The 22,290-nt window shown below is 40.4% G+C and overlaps 1 protein-coding gene across 1 annotated transcript in view; it reads left to right on the forward strand.

Annotated features, from left to right (window-relative positions):
• Nucleotides 1-22,290, forward strand: part of LOC124554754 (serine-rich adhesin for platelets-like) — a 482,463-nt gene that overhangs the window by 384,349 nt on the left and 75,824 nt on the right. The window contains exons 13-14 of the mRNA XM_047128406.1: nt 5,155-5,338; nt 13,828-13,947. Of these exons, the coding sequence (XP_046984362.1) occupies nt 5,155-5,338; nt 13,828-13,947 (304 nt within the window). The remainder of the gene's footprint in view (nt 1-5,154; nt 5,339-13,827; nt 13,948-22,290) is intronic.

Consider the following 22,290-nt stretch of genomic DNA (forward strand, 5'->3'; position numbering starts at 1 on the left):
ACTAACTGTACCCCCTTTTCCATGTTCCAGTCATGAATGTTGCGTGGGAAGCATGAGTGTTGGTAAATCACTGTCTTAGCTCTAATTTCTCAGATTTTCTCATTGTGGTCATTCCACAAGATGTATGTGGGAGGAAGTAATATGTTGTTCACCTCTTCCCAGAAAGCACTCCCCTGAAATTTCAGTAGTAAACCTCTCCGTGATGCACAACACCTCTCTTGTAATGTTTGTCACTGGAGTTTCTTGAGCACCTCTGTAGTGCTCCTGTACTGACTGAATGATCCCATGATGAAATACACTGCTGTTCATTGGATCTTTTCTGTCTCTTCTATCAGTCCTACCTGCTAAGGGTCCCAGATTAATGAATGATACTCAAGAACTGGGTGAACAAGCACTCGTATGCTATTTCCTTCATGGATGAGTTAAATTTCCTTGAGATTCTTCCTATGAATCTCAGTCTGGCATTTACTTTCCCTATCATTTGCTTTATATGGTCATTCCACTTGAGATCACACTATGTAGCCGCTCCTGGATATTTTATGGCAGATACTGTTTCCAGTAATTTGTCATCAATAGTGCAGTTGTGCAGCAGTGGATTTCTTTTCCTATGTATGTGCAATGTGTTGCATTCATTTATATTCAGGGTCAACTGCCAGAGCCTGCACCATTCATCACTCCTATGTAGGTCATTCTGCAAATTGATACTGTCTTCTGGTGTTGCTACTTTGTTACATACAACTGCGAAGAGTCTTAAAAAGCTTCCAGAACTTGCTACTAGATCATTTATATACATTATAAATAGTAGCGGTCCTATCACACTTCCAAGGGGTACTCCATAAATTACATTTACATCTGTCAAGTCTGTTCCTTAAGGAGTGATGTGCTGAATTCTGTTTGCAAAGAAGTATTGAATCCTATCACAAATCTTGTCCAATGCTCAATAAGATCATATTTTTTTCTATGAAACAGCAATGTGGGATAGTGTCAAATACCATCTTGAAGTCAAGGAACATGACACCAACCTGATCATTGTTGCCTACAGTGCTGTGGATCTCATGGAGGAACAGAGAGAACTGAGTTTTGCAAGATTTCTGGTTGTGAAATCCATGCTGGTTTTGATAGAGCAGTTTTTTGTTCTCCAGAAATGTCATACTTCTTGAACATAAAATGTGTTCCATAATTCTACAACAGATTGATGTCAGTGATAGAGCCCTGTTATTGTGTACATCTATCCTAAGACCCTTCATAAAAATGGTAATGACCTGATTTTTTTTGCCGGCCGGAGTGGCCGTGCGGTTCTAGGCGCTACAGTCTCGAACCGAGCGACTGCTACAGTCACAGGTTCGAATCCTGCCTCAGGCATGGATGTGTGTGATGTCCTTAGATTAGTTAGGTTTAATTAGTTCTAAGTTCTAGGTGACTGATGACCTCAGAAGTTAAGTCGCATAGTGCTCAGAGCCATTTGAACCATGTTTTTGCATTTTTTCCAGATGCTAGGTGCCTTCTGTTGCTCTAGCAATCTAAAGGTGCTGCTAGAAGAGGAGCAAGTTCTGTCATGTAATCTTTGTAGTATCTTATAGGTATCTTATCTGGGTTAGATGCCTTTCCACTACTAAGCCATTGCAGTTGCTTTTCTATTCCCACAATTGGCTATCCCAAGTCTGCCATTTCAGTGTTTGTATGATGATTGAAAGGAGAGACCTTCTCTGTTACCTCCCATTTCAGTGCCAGTATGGTGACTGAGTGAATGAATAGAGGATTTTGAACCACTTATTGATTTTATGCAAAACCGAAATCTCTTAGGGTTTTTACTCAGATCAGTTGACAAAATATTACTTTGAAAGTCACTGAATGCCTCTCTCACTGCTCTCCTTACACTCATCTTCATTTTGTTCAGCTTTTGTTTCTCATCCAGATTTTGACTTCTCTTGAATCTGTGATGAAGCTCTCTTTGTTTACATAGCAATTTTCTAACATGGCTATTAAACCACAGTGGGTCTTTCTCACCCCTTAAACCTTGCTTGGTGCATACTTGTCTAAGGCACGTTGAACAATGCTTTAGTTTTTTTTTTTTCACATCTTCGTCTTCAGCACTGAATATTTGTTGTTGACTACTCAGATACTCTACAATTTGCATTCTATCACTGTAGCTGAGCAAAAATATTTTCATGCCTTTCCTAACATTCCTTGTAAAACTCATAGTCATAGCTGCTATCACAGCTTTATGGTCACTGATACCTTTCTCTGTGTTAACTGATTCAGTAAGTTCAGGTCTATTTGTTGCTAGGAGGTCTAAGACATTTCCTTCATGAGTTGGTTCCCTAATTATTTTCTCTGAGCAATTTTCAGATAGCACATTCAGAATAATGTCACATGAATCCCTGTCTCTGGCACAGATTTGGATGGCATGACTCTCCAAATCTATTCCTGCTAAGTTGAAGTTACCCCCTTTTACAATGACATCATCAGGAAAATGCGGGTGCTGATAACCTCGCTGTTGTGCGCCCTAAAACACTAATCATCATCATAATCATCATCAGGAAAATTACTAACAATATTCTGCAATTCTGCAAGTTTTCTCTGAAGCACTCTACCACCACAGCTCCTGGCCCTGTTGGTCTACAAAAGAACTTGGTTACTATTTTTAACCAACCTTTGTTGCTTACCTTCACCCGGATTAATTCACATTCAGAATCCATGATAATCTCACAGGATACAGTTGAATTCTTTACTGCAATAAATACTCTGCCTCCATTGTTGACTAACTTATCCCCACAATAAATATCCCAATCTGGACATAGGGTTTCACTGCTGTTTTCTTCCAGTTTCAATCAACTTTCTGGTCCTAATACTATCTGATCATTAAAACTTACAAAAAACTACACTAGTTCTGGGGTCTTTCCTTGGTTGCTCCTGCAGTTTACTAATATTCTGTTAATCTTTTCTGTATCTGATATGTGAGGACAGACATTCTCTGGGAATACTGCGGCTGTTGTAACTTCAGTTTTGGCAGGCAATTCATGTCTGATACCAAGGGGGAGGGCAATTCTAGTGCATGCCTGACCTATTAAGGTGAACCCTAGCATTCTGCACTCGATAACAGAGATTGAGAAATTTTCATCCGATATCTTCACAGAGTTGTCTGAGTCTCTGGTTTAGACATTCCACTCTGCTCCAAACCAGAGGACTGTGATTGACCCTGGGTATGATGCAGCTAAGCCTGCACCCCATGTGCAGTGTTAGTCATCTTCATCAAATCAGCCATATGCGAAAAGGAATTGAGAATGGCCTCAGAAGCCAACTGGCAGGTGTCATTCATGCTAATATGTGCCATAATTTGCAGCCAGTTCCATTCAGTGTGCTTGATAGCTGCCAGTAGGGCCTCTTCCACACAACAGATGAGACCCCCCCACCCCCCCAGCAAACATACTGAGTGCACTCTAGCATTCTTTCCAACCTTGCCTACTGTTTCCCTGAGGGGCTCCATCACCCTGGCTAACATTTGAGCTGCCAATGAATAGCAAACCCACCCTCTGGACTTGTACAGACAAGGCAGGAGAGTTGGTTGCTGGCCTAACAGGAGAGGCATCCTACACTGGTTCAGAAGTATTATCAACACAGGGTCACATCTCATACCTATAGCTAAGGTGTAAGGTATCAGCTCTGTGGTCCAGTCCCTTTTGTTTTCTACCCAGTGACATGGGAACTCACCACTGTCCTCCACTCACTCTTGAGCAAAGATGAACTGGTGAGATGTTTTGTATCAGAAAACTCAGTGACAGCCTGGTCACCTGGGGACTGAAACGGCACCAAGGGTGCCAAAGTTTTTGTCACCAGTGTCCTAATGCCACCAGAAGCCTGTAAACTCTGGTCAACCACCACTGCCTACAGGTATTTATGGACAGCTGCCAATTCTCCTTGTGTGTGCCCACAACAGCCACTGTCCCTATCCACACTGTATTGTGGAAGCATAAAAGAAAAGAAAGGAAAGAAAAAACTGATACCTCAAACTTACAAACGTACAGTGAGGACCAACTGAGGAAGCACAAGCAGACCTCTGCAAAAGAGAAAATTAGCCAACTGTGGCACTACTGAGGTTGGAACGTAGGCAAAATGTAAATAAGGGAGTAAACAAACACTTAAATCTGTTGTGCAACCTAAAATTGAAGTCCACTAGGTCTTAAAACAAATAAATCTCTGTACTGAAAATGGGTGTATCAACAGTTATGTTTTGCTAGAAACTCCTCTTACATAAAAGTACTACAGGAAATAAATACAATAACTCTAGAACGCTGATTTAAGCTATATTATATGTATTAACATGAGATTTAAATGGAGTCATGTGATGTGGCACTTCAGATGACAGGTTGCCTCACATAGATATGCACTGAGATTTATGCAAGAAAACTTAAGAATGAGTTAATAAACACTAGTGTACACAGTAAAATACACAAGTGCAATTCACCTCCTCATGGAAATGCATGAGAAATAGAAACTAAACTAAATTACTATGTAAGGGACAACTGGTATGGCTTCAGGCATCCTTTCTGTTCGGTGACAGGGGCAACACTAGACACTGTATGCAACAATCACATGATTTAAATTGGGTCATGTAACATGGCTCTTCAGGTAGCAGATCACCTCACACAGATATGCACTAAGATTTACACAAAAAAACTAGCTTTTGAGTTGAGCTCTTGGTCTTTTTTTTTAGCAAAAGTACACAAACAACCACACATACACCCAAATGGCCTTGGCCATGGCCATGGCCACTGGAGTATGGGGTATCTGTGTGGTAATGTGTACTTTTGGTAGTGCCATGGCCATAGTAGTGTGCATTTGGGTGTCTCTGTGGTTGTGTACGCGAGTCTGTGTACTTTTGTTAGAAAAAGAGCAAGAACTTAAAAGTAGAGTGTATGCTGTTTCCTGTTGTGTATCTCTGTGCTCCATGCTCCACACATTGATCTATTGAAGGTGAGTGGTTGCCTTTCCCTTAGTTTATGTACAGCTCCCTTCAGGAATTTCCATTATTGGTATTTTCACTATTACATTACTCACTTTCAGAGGTGACATTTTCTTCCTGAAGAGAGAGTGTTTTTGCTGATAGCAGAAATGTTGCTCACCTCCCTGTAATTAACAGTCAATATGTTGTAGGTGGCGTTGAGCAGCTGGAGAAACAATTAAATCTCCAGAATTCAGACCAGAGTGGTGAAAGAAAAGGTGCTGTCACAGCACCAGCAGTCAGCCGCACTTTGTACAATCGAATTGTGAGTTATAACACAGCTCGCAGCCTTGGTTCAGGAGGGCTAACTACTCCTGCTGGAACTACAACACCTAGGTAAGAAATTTTTATGTGATATATGATATACTGTTATATTCAAATTTTTTTTGTGTTCTATTCTGTACACAAACATTAAAGAGGCACAAATATAGTTGTAAAGAGATACATATTTTTAATCTTGTTATATGTCAGTGTAAGTATTCAGGTAATTAAAAGTGTTAATGTGAATTTGTATAGACTGCTACAGATAGAGGAGACAATGAGCAGTGGACAGGCACATTTCAAAGTAGACTGTTGGCTGTGCCTGTCCACTGCTTAATTTCTCCTTTACGTGGTGAATAACAACCTCAACCATACTGAATTTTCCATATATATATATATATATATATATATATATATATATATATATATATATATATATATATATATAAAAAAAATTCATCCAGTTCCAAGACATGTTGTCATTTGGGACTGAATTAAAACATCTGGACATCGTGTCAAACTTGAGGGTTTGTACACAGGGATATAAAGTACTCTCTGACATACTGTTTGACCTTCTACTCCCAATCGTTCAAAGAGAGACTGGCTCATAACAATGTGAATTTCTCCTAGGGAAATCAACTATAAATCATGTTTTCAGCCTAAGGCAAATTTTAGGAAAAAACAGTTGAATTCAGGATTGGCAAACATCATCTCTTCATTGACTACAAAGCAACATACAATACCATAATCAGAGAGCTTCTCTACCACATCTTCAATGAACAAGGAACACCTGGAAAATTGTTAACGTTTGTGAGAATGACAATGAGGTACAGAGTAGTATATGAATGAACACTTATAAGATCAGTGCTTACATACTTAGTCATTAACATCAAAAGGTATTGGGATGCTGGATGCCTTTGAGAGAAAGGTACTTTGAAGAATCAGTGCCTCAGCTAGTGAAAGAGGAAGGTGAAGGAGGAATTGTGCAATCAACCAGATTTAGAGATTGGTGGGGAATGTGGCACTGATGAGTGACACAGAAGTAGCTAAAAGGATGTGAAATGGACATTCTGGGGATCAAAGTCAACCTATAACCAGATAGATAGATGGAGTCATGGAGGACCTGCAGAAAATGGACTGCAGGTGATGCAATGCTTGACTTTTGGATCATCATAACTTGTGAAAAATTGTTGAAGAGATCAAGTTTCACAATGAACTGTAGAGCCATAGAAGGAGGAGAAGAAGAAGGATGATACAGTTGTCAAATCTGAGTTCTTATATACAAAAGAAACATTAGATATAATCAGAAAGAGATGTCTGGAGGACATGAGAACAAGAGAGAAAACAGCTGCAAAAAGTCCTGGGTGTGAAAATGAAACGTAGGAGAAGAGGATTAGAACTAACAAAGAACACTACCAGAAGGTAAATGTGGTGGTAGCACTGATAAAAAGAGAAAAAACTACAGTTTTGTGGACAATTATTAAAAATTATCTCAAAAGATCAAAAAACACCCTTCTGGTCTCTGTGTAACTATTGCGCTCAATCACACAGTTTATAAATGCTTGGAACTTATGAGTCACTGATATCCATTGTCAAACTTTTGAAGTGTGTTCTGAATTAATGATATGGAAATGGATGCATGATGTAAAACAAAGTGCATGATGAAAAATATAGAAGGTGCCTATCTCTGGTTACAGATCGATTAGTCCATGCTCTTCAAGTAAATATTGTGCCATCGAAACTACAATCATGTGCAAATCTGAAGGCATACTGAAATACAACACCTAGAACTGAAAGCATATTTATTACTGATACCAATGTACAGCCAGAACAGAACTGACCTCCTGGATGGAGATTGCAGCTATTTATACAAATATTGAATATTCTGGAATGCTGGTATTTATACAGACAGTGAATATACCAGAATACACAAACATTACAAACATAAGATATTTCAAGAGCTTTCTAGGAATAATAAATAATACATGACAAATAATTGCTGCTGATCAGATTTGAACTGGTAACCCACAGCATGCCAGCCAGCAACACTAACCAGTACACCATGCTACATGCACCACAGCCCATGGCATTGCTTATTCTCTTGGAGAAACAGTAACCTATTATTTCAGAAGTTCTCAGTTGGGTTGACTACAACACCCTGGATCTCGATCTTGTTGGTGGTCCTCTGTATGGCAGTGCTGGTCGAAACTCACATCCTAGTCAATGTGCGACATCCTCTTCATTATGAAGAACATTGAAGCTACATGATCTTCAAGTGTGCCTCAGTTTCCTTGAACCTCTCATCACTGATCTGCACCTCTGGACTGTAGTAGGGCTTCATATCGAATAACTGGATGACGTCTTATGCACTCTTGTCTTCTTGTTGAAGGGTTATAAACACGTATTTCATATGTGACATCTAGCAAGCAACAAAATATATGATAAACCCCAAAGTAGTGCCTTAGTAACTTTCCGATAGTCTTACTTTCCACACAGGTGTAAAAATCCAAACAAAGTCTTCCAGAATGAGATTTTCACTCTGCAGCGGAGCATGCACTGATATGAAACTTCCTGGCAGATTAAAACTGTGTGCCGGACCGAGACTCGAACTCACAACCTTTGCCTTTCGCGGGCAAGTGCTCTACCATCTGAGCTACCCAAGCACGACTCACGCCCCATCCTCACAGCTTTACTTCTGCCAGTATCTCGTCTCCTACCCTCCAAACTTTACAGAAGCTCTCCTGCGAACCCTGCAGAACTAGCACTCCTGAAAGAAAGGATATTGCAGAGACATGGCTTAGCCACAGCCTGGGGGATGTTTCCAGAATGAGATTTTCACTGTGCAGCGGAGCGTGCGCTGATATGAAACTTCCTGGCAGATTAAAACTGTGTGCCGGACTGAGACTCGAACTCGGGACCTTTGCCTTTCGCGGGCAAGAGCACTTGCCAGGAAGTTTCATATCAGTGCACACTCTGCCGCAGAGTGAAAATCTCATTCTGGAAACTCAGATTCCCGATCTGGTACAGGGCCAAAACATTCTGTGTATATGACTTTTGTGTTAGCAGAAGAGCCAACACCGCGTTACGAGTGGAGGCCAAAATGCACGCATTTTAGCTCAAGCAGGCTAGCGTGAGGAGGGAAGCACTACACTGACGTGAGGTCTGGAACATGACAAGGAATGAGAATTCAGAAAGTGGACGTAATTAGTTTGATACTTAACTTTAATCCATTAATGATGAACATTGCTCTTGATGGTACATGAATCACAATATTATCTGTTCAGAATACATAGCAATTATAGTAACTGAATATGGTGGCTTGCTAGGTCGTAGCAAATGGCGTAGCTGAAGGCTATGCTAAACTGTCGTCTCTGCAAATGAGAGTGTACGTAGACAGTGAACCACTGCTAGCAAAGTCGGCTGTACAACTGGGACGAGTGCTAGGGAGTCTCCCTAGACTAGACCTGCCATGTGGCGGCGCTCGGTCTGCAATCACTGATTGTGGCGACACGCGGGTCCAACATATACTAACGGACTGCGGCCGATTTAACACCTAGCAAGTGTGGTGAATTGGTGAGTGGACTTGCTCCAGATTGTTGCCAGCCTGGAATTTGTCCAAGCTACAAGGCTTCTCTTAATTGTTTTTTGAACCACTGTAGGGCTGTGCCACCAAAGTGAAATTACACATTTGTCAAAACACATCATGTCATCCCACCTGTTGTATTTGTTGACTTGATTGAATCCTTTCATCCATTTTGCTGGGTTTTGACCAGTATCTCCAGAAAACAATGAAGGATGGCTGATGTGAAGCTGACTTATAGTTGTTTTGGAAACCATCTGTCTCCTGAATATACAGATCTTACAAATGATTTACTGTTTGTATTCTGGTTTCTATCTGTGCAGGTGATGTATTTTGTTTCACCTAATTGGAGCCATTGTTACGTAAATGTTTTGATGTAACTGGTGTCTCCATCACGCAATATCACATTGAAACCACAATCAAGTCCAGATCTGAAATACAACACTTATAACTGAAAGCATGTTTATTATTGACACCAACGTACAGTCAAAACAGAAATGACATGCTGGACAGAGAGTGCAGCTATTTATTCAAAAACCGAATATCCCAGAATACTGGAATTTATACATAGATTGAATATTCCAAAATATATGAACACAGACATTAGATATTTCAAGACCTTTCCCCAAGGAATAAATACTACATAACAAATAATTGCTGGTGGTCAGGTTTGAACTGGCAAGTTGCAGCATGCCAATCATGACACCAGCCAAATGAGTGCTGCATGCATCACGGCTCACCACAATATGAAGAACTGACAGTTTAACTCGATTACCTTTTCTGTGCATTTCCCTCAAACTTTGTGATCAGTGGTCCTTGCAGTTGTGTGAAACAGACTGAATAAGCATACTGAGCTGTGGTAGAAATTCCTCAGTAACAGTTCTTATTGTCATCTCTTTTCCTGAAACTGGGTGGTTTAGTAACATAGTTGTTATCTAATATTATTAACCCAACACTTTGGAGACAAGCTTGAAATCTTTTCACATTTATTACTCTCAAAAAGCATTGTGATAATCAGATCCTTCTACTGGATTCATGTTTTATGCATAATAGTTCACACAACACAGGCCAGCATCTACACTTAGCGAATCATAACAGTGACAACATACTTAACGAACAGTTTCAACATCAAACTTACCAGATGTGCCTCTACATATATTAGACTCACATAAACCATACTTCCTTGGTTACTAATTACTCACTTGGTGAGAAGACTTACAGAAACACTTGCCATGGAGATGTTCATGCGTTGGTGGCAAAACTCAAATTCTGACATGGAGATGTTGATGTGTTTATGACTAAACATAGACTGTTTTACAGACTGAATGACTTGCTGTCAATATTAATTTGACTACATCTCAATAGTCATAGCAACACAGAGATGTTAACCTTGTGAGTGACTAAGGCAGACTGACTGAACCTTTGTCCAGGATTCTTACTTATAGAAAAGGATATGAATAATTACTGAATTTGTCTATTAATGCTTAATTTATGATGGGGAAAACTCCACAACTGGTGAATATAGAATTACAGTCAGTGAAGAAATAAGCTCATAGAAATACAACTGAAGAAAATTGTTCAACATGACAGAAGTGCAACCCTTCTGCAAATTTCTGCAGATTTCAATGCTGGCCCATCAACAAGTTTCAGAATGTGAATCATTCAACAAAACGTTATCTATAAGGGCTTTTGGAGCAAAAGGCCCACTCGTGTACCCTTGATGACTGCACAACAGAAAGCTTTATGCCTCACCTGGGCCCATCAACACTGATGTTGGACTGTTGGTGACTGGAAACATGTTGCCTGGTCCAACGAGTCTTGTTTCAAATTGTATCGAGTGGATGGACATTTATGGGCATGGAGACAACCTCATGAATCCATGGACCCTGCATGTCAGCAGGGACTGTTAAAGATGGCGGAGGCTCTTTAATGGTGTGTGGCATAGGCAGATGGAGTGATATGGGGCCCTTGATACATCTAGATATGACTCTAATAGATGACATGTATGTAAGCATCCTTTATGATCACCTGCATCCTTTCATGTCCATTATGCATTCTGACAGACTTTTGCAATTCCAGCAAGACAATGCAACACCCCACACATCCAGCATTGGTACAGAGTGGCTCCAGAAACACTCTTCTGAGTTTAAACACTTCCACTGGCCACCAAACTCCCCAGACATGAACAGTATTGATCATATCTGGGATGCCTTGCAAGGTGCTGTTCAGAAGAGATCTCCATCCCCTCATACTAATGGATTTATGGACAGCCCTGCAGGATTCATGGTGTCAATTCCCTCCAGCCCTACTTCAGACAATAGTTGAGTCCGTGAAACACCACGTTGCAGGACTTCTGTGTGCTCGTGGGTGCTGTACATGATATTAGGCAGGTGTACCAGTTTCTTTGACTCTTCAGTGTAATACCAACTACAATAGGAGAAAATTTTCAATGCTGCCTGAAAGCTGTGTTGCAAAGTACCTTTATTTACTTATTTTTAGAAGAATCCTGTAGTTGTGGGGAGAGGGCCTGCAGGTCGGTAGTTTGCCCTCCTGCCCCCCCCCCCCCCCTCCCCCCCCCCCCCTCTCTCCCTGTATTCACCTCTGCTGGGGCCTATGCCTTTCTCTCTCCACCAGTCCAAGTACATCTGCATCAACAACCACAGCAAAATCTGTGGATGGTCTTATTTGAGTCAAACCTGGTTAGATTTAATAATAACTAGGGATTTTTAATGTTTTCTAATAAAATGTTGTGTAAACCTGGTTAGATTTAATAATAACTAGGGATTTTTAATGTTTTCTAATAAAATGTTGTAATGGCTTGATGTTGAGAGGGGTTGAAGTCTAATCTTCCTTCCTAGTTTGTTTCTCTGTAAATTCCTCCATTTGGCTCATATGCAGTATGTCAGTTCTACATCACATCTCCTCCTAATGTTGTAACTAGGCAGCCTGAATCAGACTGCAGGATAGGATACAGTTACTGCATAAAATATTCATAGCTGCTCAAAGGTGACTGCGTACACTGCTGAAGCAATGTAATGCATAAACAGACGAGTCAGTTAGTGGTAGGTCTCATATTGGAGACCTCTATGACAATGTGTAGCTGAGCCACAGTATTTCTCTTCCGAATATGAAATATTACTTGTGTGAACATAATAAGAATGTTTATTATGCCTGCTGCTTCTGTTATACTGTCTAGTTGTTTTTCTTTTTTATTTATTCTACTAACTGAGTGCCCAGCATTGCCCAGGCATGTATTTATTCCAGTCTTCTACAATCTGTTCCTCCCCTCTCTGTCGATTTTCTCCTTCATCCTCTGACCATCTCCTCCTCCCCCCTCTAATTTCATCTTTTCTTACCCCCATCTCTTTGTTCATAACCTCCTCTCCCCTCTCTCTGTCCATCTCCTCCTTCCCCCTCTCTCTGTCTATCTCCTCCTCCCCCTCACCCTGTTAATCTCCTCCATTTCCTTTCTCTGTCCATCTCCTTCTTTCCCCTCTCTCTGCCTCTCCATCTCCTCCTTCTCTCTCCACATTCCATGCTCACCCCAATAGGAGGCTGGTGCTTCTTACCCCAACAGTGTTTATTTCCAGATTGTACCTAATATTTGTACCAAATTTGGTTGAAATCGTTCCAGGGGATTATAATGAACTTTTTACCATGGCTTTGCCAATGAAAACACATCTCAAATATATTTAATGTGTATTTAACATATCTGTATACATATTCCTCCTATATCTCTAGCGAATTTCACGCTGCAGATTCATTTTCAGGCAGCTTGATGTTTATGATGTCATATCTCCTGAACTATGTGCTTTACAGTTATATAATTTTGCAGGTAGATCCACTGGTATATGTTGCTACTGTCTGAAAAATGTGTTTTGAATAGAGTTAGTAGTATAGCAGTAATAAATTATAAGTCATACATGCAGCTGCAGTTTTTCACACATTTCAGTATTTGATGTCATATCTCCTGAACTGTGTCTCATAGAATGATATATTGTTGCAGCTCTACTCAGTGGCATATGGGGATACTGTCTGCAAAAAGTGTTGTGTATAGAGTTAGTAGCAATGAAGTAATAAATTTAAATGTCTTGCATGATGTGGCAGTTTTCATGCATGCCAGTGTTTATGACACCATATCTCCTGAACTATGTGTTGCACAGTGATATATTTTTTGGGGTACATTCAGTGGTACATATGAGTACTCTCTGCGAAATGAGTAAATAAGTAATAAATTAAAACATCATGGTTCATGTGGCAGTTTTACTGCATGGATGGGGCAGTAATGTTATGTGTGTGAAATCTTATGGAACTTAACTGCTAAGGTCATCAGTCCCTAAGCTTACACACTACTTTACCTAAATTATCCTAAGGACAAACACACACAACCATGCCTGAGGGAGGACTTGAACCTCTGCCGGGACCAGCCACACAGTCCATGACTGCAGCGCCTCAGACCGCTCGGCTTATCCCACACGGCGAAAATGTAGTAAGCAATAAACATTTTTCCTTTCATCATTCTGTGGGGATCATCAGCAAGGAAAAGTTTCATAAAGGTTTGAAATTATGTGTAAAGTTTGTTGCAAGTCTCTAAGTGTTCTCATTCTCAGATACTGGATTACTAAAGTATGAATATTTGGGTGTCATGGGCTATACTGCTTTTTCACTTCCACCGCCACCCCTATACCTTTGATAGGTAAGTGCTTCTTACCCCCACACTGATGATTTGCAGACAGTAAATGATATGCCACCAACCATGTGTGGTTGAATCTGGTCCAGTGGTTTAGGAGGTGATGTGGGATACACATACATCCATTTTTATAATATATATTGATTAAATCTATGAATATTAGACACAGTGTAGCTATAGGCAAATCAGTCAGCAATGCTATTAATAAGTAATTAAAGTATTGAAGTACATGCTTGTCTTGGTAAAGCTAATTTTATCATTTGGATTTTTACTAACATCATGTTTCTCCCACAGATACACAACATCATTTCAGAATCGCCCAGAGAGGCCTCAGAATGCTGGACTGGAGAAAATTCAGGAAATTCAGACACTCAGGAGAGAAAAGCCAACATACGTTACCATTCGTAGAGAAAGGTTTGTAAAAGTGTTTTTCAAAGAGTCCTTGTCATACAAATGTTTGAAGTTACAGTCGACCAGACATATATTTCTTGTGGCTTAAAATAGGAAAATGTTAATAAAATTTTCTCAGGCTTCCAGCAGCATCAGGTGGTTAAACTCCCACGAGCTTTCGACCTAGCTCACCTCAGTCATCAAAACTAACCATTATAACTCCTTGACTAAGACCCAGTTGTTTAATTCTGTTGATAAAATAGTCGGTGTTCTTGATGTGAGGAGATATAATGATGTGGTCTCCCTGTTTACACGTGTTCCAGCCAAAGACTGTATAGATCTCCTCTCCCAGTTATTTGATAGCACAATTGTGGGACTGTTTAAGCACACCTTGACATCGTCGTATTTCCTACATGGCAGCCAGTATTTTGGCCAATTGGATGGCATGGCTATTGGAAGCCCATTAGCTCCATCCATAGCCAACTTTTTTATGGAAAAATTTGAAGACATTGCCTTGGACATGGCTCCAGCTAAGCCAAGTTGCTTTTATCATTACGTCAATGGCACTTTTATCATCTGGCTCAATGGTCATGAAAAACTGGGAGAATTCTTAGAACACCTGAACAGCATTCACGGCCACATCAAGTTTACGATGAAAGTCGAGACAAATGGTGCACTACCCTTCCTTGACGTCCTCGTTCGACAGAAAACCAATGTGCACCACAGCCACAGTGTCTACAGGAAACCAACAAACACATATCGGTATGTGCACCCTCTCAGCCACCACCATCCAGCACAAAAACGTGGTGTTCTGAATACCCTCGTCCATCATGCTAAAGTCGTCTCAGACACTGAAAGTCTGCCACTAGAACTGAGCCACCTCCAAAAAGTCTTCTGGGAAAACGGGTACAGCCACCGACAGGTATCACAGGCTATATCTGGTGTGACACGCAAGAAACACATCAACAGAGAAGAGAACACCACCGATGAAGAAAGCAAGAAACTTGTGTTTGTGCCTTTCTGTGGTACTATGTCAGGGAAGGTTAGACGGCTCCTGAAGAGATATAACATTTCATCGGTGTTGAGGCCCGCAGCAAAAATTTGACATCTCATGAGGCCTGTGAAGGACGATCTATGGCTTAGAATGTCTGGAGTTTACAAGATACCATGTCAGTGGGGCTGTTACTATGTTGGCCAGACAGGACGCACTGTAGAGCAATGTCAGATGGAACACGAGAGGTGCTTACACCTACGCTATCCACAAAAATCAGCTGTTGCGGAACATGCCTTAGAAAATAGACACCAAATTCTTTTCAACGAAACATCTGTTGTTATGAGGACGAAGGTATTTTGGGATAGCATCATAAAAGAAGCTATTGAAATAAAAACCTCTGTAAACACCATCAAAAAGGTCGGCAGTTAGCAGCTCAGAACAGCCTGGGACCCAGCCATCGCAAGGTTAAAACAGCCGCGATGGACGCGGGATGAAAACATTACCATATATGGCGAGGAAGAGAGCACTAGTGACATCACAGCCAGATGCGTGGCTATATAATGAGACGGCCACAGCAACACAGCAGTCATTCTTACCACTTCTCAATGACTGCGGAGCTTGCAGGATTTTAACTACCTGACGCCGCTGGAACCCAAGAAAATTTTTAAATTCATATCTCCATTAAACCATGCATCCATACAATAGGAAAATGTATTTAAATTGGTATTTATAATTTGAATCTATCTGTTTCAAAAGTTCATGTCCATCTTTAGGAGACTAGATTAAATTTAAAATTTCTTGACTAATTAAAACTGTGTATTGGATTGGGACAGGAACTTGGCCCTTGCCTTTCGTGGGCAGTACTCTTAGTAGCTGAGCTAGCTCACAACTACTCCCAGTGAAATTTTTCTGTCTTTATTTATTTCTGATGGTAATGTCAGGCTTTCATTAGATCACAGTTTACATAAACCCTTTGCTCTAACTTTAGATGCAATCTGAAAATATATTACCTACACTTTTTTCAGGAAAGCACTAGTGTAGTGTTTGGTGGGTAAATTCATATAGCCTGTTTGGGGCATTCAGCAGGAAAAGAGAAAACATAATGGAACATCTTCAAATTCAGTTTGCTTCCAGCAATGAACTTTCCTAGCCAGAATACAGGAAAGCAGTTGTGCAACAATATACGCTGATAAGCCAAAATATTATGACCACTGCCCACTGTGATGTTGAATGCCACCTGGTGGCATTGCAGGCACATAATGTGGTAGCAAAGATATCTAAGCAGAGAAAACATGGATAGGGGATCACTCTAACAAAGATGTGGGTTGCAAGTGGGAAGGTCCATTGAGATAAGCAACTTTGATACAGGGCAGATTATTATTATGCAGAGCCTGTGAGTCAGTATCTTGAAAATGGCAAAACTGGTCATATGTTCACATCCTCCTGGCGTAAATATAAATATGGTAAGAGGTAGAAGGACAATGAAACTACCGCTACCGAGCGTGGTGGCGCAGTGGTTAGACACTGGACTCGCATTCGGGAGGACGACGGTTCAATCCCGCGTCCGGCCATCCTGATTTAGGTTTGCCGTGATTTCCCTAAATCACTCCAGGCCAATGCCGGGATGGTTCCTCTGAAAGGGCACGGCCAACTTCCTTCCCCATCCTTCCCTAATCCGATGAGACCAATGACCACGCTGTCTGGTCTCCTTCCCCAAAACAACCAACCAACCAAACTACCGCTAGATGCTAAATGGTCAGATGTCCACGACCCTTCACAGAATGTGGGGTTCAGAGTCTTGTCTGCTCTGTAAAGTAGGATAGGTGGTGATCTGCAGCATCTCTGCTGAAAAAGGACAATTCTGGTGCAAATGTTGTGGAGCACGCCAGTCATTGCTCGTTGTTGAACATGGTGCTCCACAGTAGACCACCCCTATGTGTTCACATGTTGACCCAACAACTTCACTAGTCACGAATGCAGTGGGCATGGGGCCATTGAGATAGACCATCAATCAATGAAAATGTGTTGACTCTTTGAGTGAATCACATTTGTGCTACACCAGGTTGATGGCCATCTTCACAAAAGTCATCATTGAGGTCAACGGCAGCTCAAAACATGCAGCACAACATGGATGCAGCCTGGTGGGAGCAGTATTATGCTATGACAGACTATCTCCTGTGCTTGAATGGGACATGTGGTAGTAATTGAATATGCATTGACAGCTGTGAACCATCTGCGTCCCTTCATGCTTGATGTCTTCCCCGACGGCGATGTCATCTTTCAGCAGTATAATTGTCCATGTCTCAGAGCCAGAACTTTGCTACAACGGTTTGAGGAGCATTATAGTGAACTGACGTAGATGTCTCGGGGAACAAATTCGCCTGATGTAAATCCTATGGAACCCGTCTGGGTCGCTATCAGTTGCCATTACCATATATGCAAATCAGCGGCCCTTTATTTATGTGAATTATATATGACCAGTGCATAGACATCTAATGCCATATGCCTCCACATACCTACCAGCAAAATTTTGGATCCCTGATATGCAGAATCAGTGGTGTGTTTCATTCCAAAGATGGACAAATAAGTTATTAAGGAGGTGGTCATAAAGTTTTCTCTTATCAGTGTATATTTTTGTGAATGCCTTGTTTGTAGACGGGCTTGCTATGAAAGTGTCTACTAGCAGGCTAGGAGGTGACTGCTGACACTTATTTTGGCACTGGAAGATATTAAGACAAAAATTGTGAAAACTGATACACAAGAAATTTAGAGTTATTAGTCTATTTGCATCATTCATACAACTCGTGAAGAACTATAAATGGCAGGATAAGATGAATATAATGCTGTTGTACAGGCAATCATATCCCTTTTAGATGACTTCTTTCCACAAATGTATGCAATATACAATCAAAGTAGTGATACAAGCAAGCAGAAGTCGTATCAAACATAATGGCATGATTGAGACTGGAGCACCATGTGGCATCCATTCCCTGTCAATCTTTTTCATGCAGTTTGATTTAACTCAACCAGTAGTTCCCTCACTCATCATCACACAGAAGAGCATTCACTGACTGTGACCCAATATGTTCACAGCTCTTCCACATTGCTAAAGAAAAAATTGGTGGTTGGGTACATCTCAACATAGTATGGGACGTAGTGATGAGTAAAGAAAATGCATCGTCCCTGCATGCACTTCGACTTCACAGTATACATGAGACTGAGTGCAAACAAGTTCGATTTGCGTGGCTGTACACCAAATGTATGTAGTTGTGTTGTTAGGGGAAACAGACTTCCCTCTCTCACACACTGCAGCTGAATGAATTTTACATACATTGACCATATGTCTGCAGTCCTCTAGTTGAGAGCCATATGCAGCACCTCATTACAGAAAATCCCATAAGGTCTTAAGTGATAATTACAGACACTATAGATATGAACTATACTGATAGGATACATAACTCTCAGAATATGATTAAATGAGTAGCAGATGAGATGGGAACAGTATTGAGGAAACAAAAGAAATGGCCATATACAAATTAAATGAAATGGGAAAACAAATGTAATTGACATTGCAAAAATATCTAAAATCTTCCATTATCATTTCTTATCAATTGATGGTAAACTGAATAGGAATTTCAGTAACACAGCTCAATAGCAGAGAAACTTAAGCAACAATTAATTCTTGCAATTTAAAGCCTTGTGTGACTATTATCAGACACCATATAAGATAACAATGGTTTGAGCGTCTTATGTTAGCAATGTCGATACTTTCAGAATATAATATTTGTAATAGATTTGATTCTTTGATTCTTACAGGGGAAGTGTACCCTAGCTCAAATAGCTGAAACTGAATGAAAATTATTTTAAAATATGGAAATGTGTCTGTTCCATCACTCATAAAAATCATTTATGTATAAAACTTTCAATTTTTTTGCAGTCAGTATTTGAATGTTTATTACTCTAAAACCTACAAGTCACTGAAGAAACAATACTATGTAACAGTTATGACCAGCACATTCACAAAAGTCGTAAATGAGTCATTATTTGGTGAAAAACTAAACATTTGCTTGAAACAATGAATGTTGACATATACAGGCACTTACAATGTCATATTTCATATAAAAAAATAGAAGTTGTTGTGTTGCTCATAATCATCATCAAAGTGCAAATATGGGTTAAAAATGAAGTAATTAAAGTATAGTGGAATGGAACAGTAACCACACTTGACAAGGGCTACACGTGGACATTCTGTATCATTTTTGATGTATCCACACTGCAGTTGTTCTGCATCAAAAGCCACCGTGATCACATTATCAAAATATGCAGCAGCAATATTAACTCCATAACAAAGATTTGCTATGCATATGCTAGCACAGCTCTGTATCTAGGTGCAGGAAGTTGGTTCTAGATAACAGTAAGGATGAGTGATGAAATATTGGTCATGTTATGTGACCTGCAGTTTGTCAATTTGGAATTGTGTAAAATCACAAGTGATCTAGCATAGAGCTTGTGCTGTCTAAAAAAATATACAGCCTGAGGTTCCCAGTTATTAAGTTGTCATTGGTGGCAACATCTTTAACATAACATACTTGTTGGGAAAATATTCATCAATCAGTCTGTAGTCTTTTGTCTCCTGATGACTGCGAAGTAATAGACCTTTCTCATCAACATTTTTACCAACAACAGAATATATAAAAGCTTTTAATAATGCTCTTTGGTCATTTTTCTACTTTTACTCACTTCAGAATGGACGCTCTGTAGTCACAATGCTGCTTGTTTCTTTGAAACCTGCATATCAAGTAACCCCTTTGTTTCCTGCTAACAAATTTGCAGTAAAGCTTGTTTGCCAATCGACCATCCATGGATACACCCACATCTCTTGTGTAACTGTGTGTGGACCTATCAACAGACAGTACTACTGTTGTTGATTTCTTCTCTCTGTATGACAGAGTTGAAGAATATAAAAAAATTGGCTCTTGATGACTATTCCATACAAGTTCTCCTTACTTACGTATTTGTCCTTAATGACCACAAAATATCCTGCTGTGTGCATCTTAATATGGTTTTCTTAGACCTCTTTGTGAACCATAACCATAGTGATTTGTCTGGCCAAATATGATATTCTTATTTAAAGCAAATGAGAAAATACAAATAAGCTGTAAAACTGCCAGAGAAATTACCCTAGCCATTTCCAGAGACCATGCTTGAATGTACCAGTAGTGAACATCTGATCTGTTGTCTTGAACTCTGTTATTGTCCTCTGATCTACTATTTTAAATATTTCAAATTTGATCTTTTGTTTCTCTTGAAATGAACTGAATCTTGTTTTTTGTACTTCACATAATTTGAAATTACTTTGATGTTGGATTCTGAACAACTGCAGCTATAAAAGGTCATTAGTTTCTTATAAATAATGTAATTGCTATCCTCATAAAGTTTGGTCAGCAATACCATGTAGCATAATTGTTCATAATATTTTAGGGGGTGAAGGTGCTTATTCACGTTGACTCATTCCTTCAGTTGCTGAATATGATATTTCAGAGCAATTGGACTTCTCATACATGTGTGTCTTTCCACTCTACCATCACTCTTCATATAATACGCATTGAATGGCCCACCTTCAAGTCGAATTATATCTTCATTATGCAGTGTGTTAATCCAACATATCTTTTCATACAGCAGCTTAACAATGTTCAAAATATTAAATGGCAACAATGTTCAAAATATTAAATGGTTTCTGTCTTACTGATGTTTGATGTTAATACTTGGATTCCTCTACTATGCACAACAATAGTCTCATTTGTACTGTATCAACACAGAGAAGCTAGTACAATGATCTTCAGATTTCTCTAGCAGCCACTCATATCTACTGATCAGCCAGCACATCAACTGGAACTCACCACTGTGTTCCTTGAACCACTCCATCACACTCCTAGTTTTGTGATATAGTGCATTATGTTGTTGAAAAATGCCACTGCCATTGGGAAACATGATCGTCATGAAGGGGTGTAGGTGGCCTGCAACCAGTGTATGATGCTCCTTGCCTGTCATCTTGCCTTGCACAAGCTTCACTGGACCCATGGATGCCCATGTGAATGTTCTCCAGAGTGTAATGGAGCCACCACCAGCTTGACTCCATCACGTGGTACAGGTGTCAAAGAGCTGTTCACGTGGAAGACAGTGAATTTGGGCCCTCCCATTGGGATTCATCAGACCATACAATACTCTTCCAACGCACCAATCTCCAGTGCCAATGGCCACGTGCCCATTTCAATTGTGGTTGCTGTTGTCATGGTGTTAACATTGGCGCATGCATGGGTCGTCAGCTGCAGAAGCCCATTGTTAGGAGTGTTCGGTGCACTGTGTGTTCACACACATTTGTACTCTACTCACAATTAAAGTCTGATGTTATTTCTGCCACAGTTTGCCACCTGTCATGTTTTACAATCTGCCCAGCCTGTGATGTCTGACATCTGTAATGAGGAATGGCTGCCCAACCCCAAGACATCTGACTGTACTTTCAACTTGGTTTTGTCATGTAATGAAGACAGTCACCACAGCACTCCTCAAACACCCAACAAGTCATGCATTTTCCAAAATGCTTGTGTCAAGCCTCTGAGCCATCACAATCTGCCATTGGTCAAACTCAGATAGATTGCATGCCTTCTCCATTCTACACACAGACAGCATGCTCACTGATGCTACATGCACTGAACGTGTGTCTGACTAGAAGTCATCCCTCACTAGGTGATGCTGCTGTCACCTGGTTGGGTTTATATTGATAGTAGGTCAGTTTTCATAATGTTCCGGCTGATCAGAGTAGTTTTACAGATGAATGACGCTGATAGCTGTTCAAAGAGGTACAAGATAATATATTAAGTTCATTTCTGGTTGACTTTAGCCTTTGCCTTTGAACCTGGGGTACATTTCTCATTGGTTTTGTAAGAGCACAGAAGCAGAGTAAGTGAACTTTCAGCTCCCAGCACTGCACGTGCATCCCAAATCCACTTATCCTACACACACCGGTTGTTGGCCACAAATACAGCTGACTGTGCAGAGTAAAAGTGGTTCTTTTCTGTAGGTTGGGGTTGTGTTGTCACCAGTAGCAGTTCTTTCATGCCTTGTTCGAGTCAATAGGCCATCAGGGCATTGCTCATTAGAGTGTATGTATGTATTGTGATATGAATAAAGTTATGTAAATGTAACTGGGCCATGGCTACGAGTACTGACCACCTGCTAACCCTGATGACCCCACAACCCAACACCGCTCATCCTGGACCAGATCCCTTATGAAATGTTGTCCGTAGTGGGCTCCTGGCTCCTCAGTTTTCCTTCAACCATCACCATTCCAGAGGAAAGAAGTAAACCTACAG

The sequence above is a fragment of the Schistocerca americana genome, chromosome X (assembly GCF_021461395.2).
Source record: "Schistocerca americana isolate TAMUIC-IGC-003095 chromosome X, iqSchAmer2.1, whole genome shotgun sequence".
Lineage (NCBI taxonomy): Eukaryota > Metazoa > Arthropoda > Insecta > Orthoptera > Acrididae > Schistocerca > Schistocerca americana.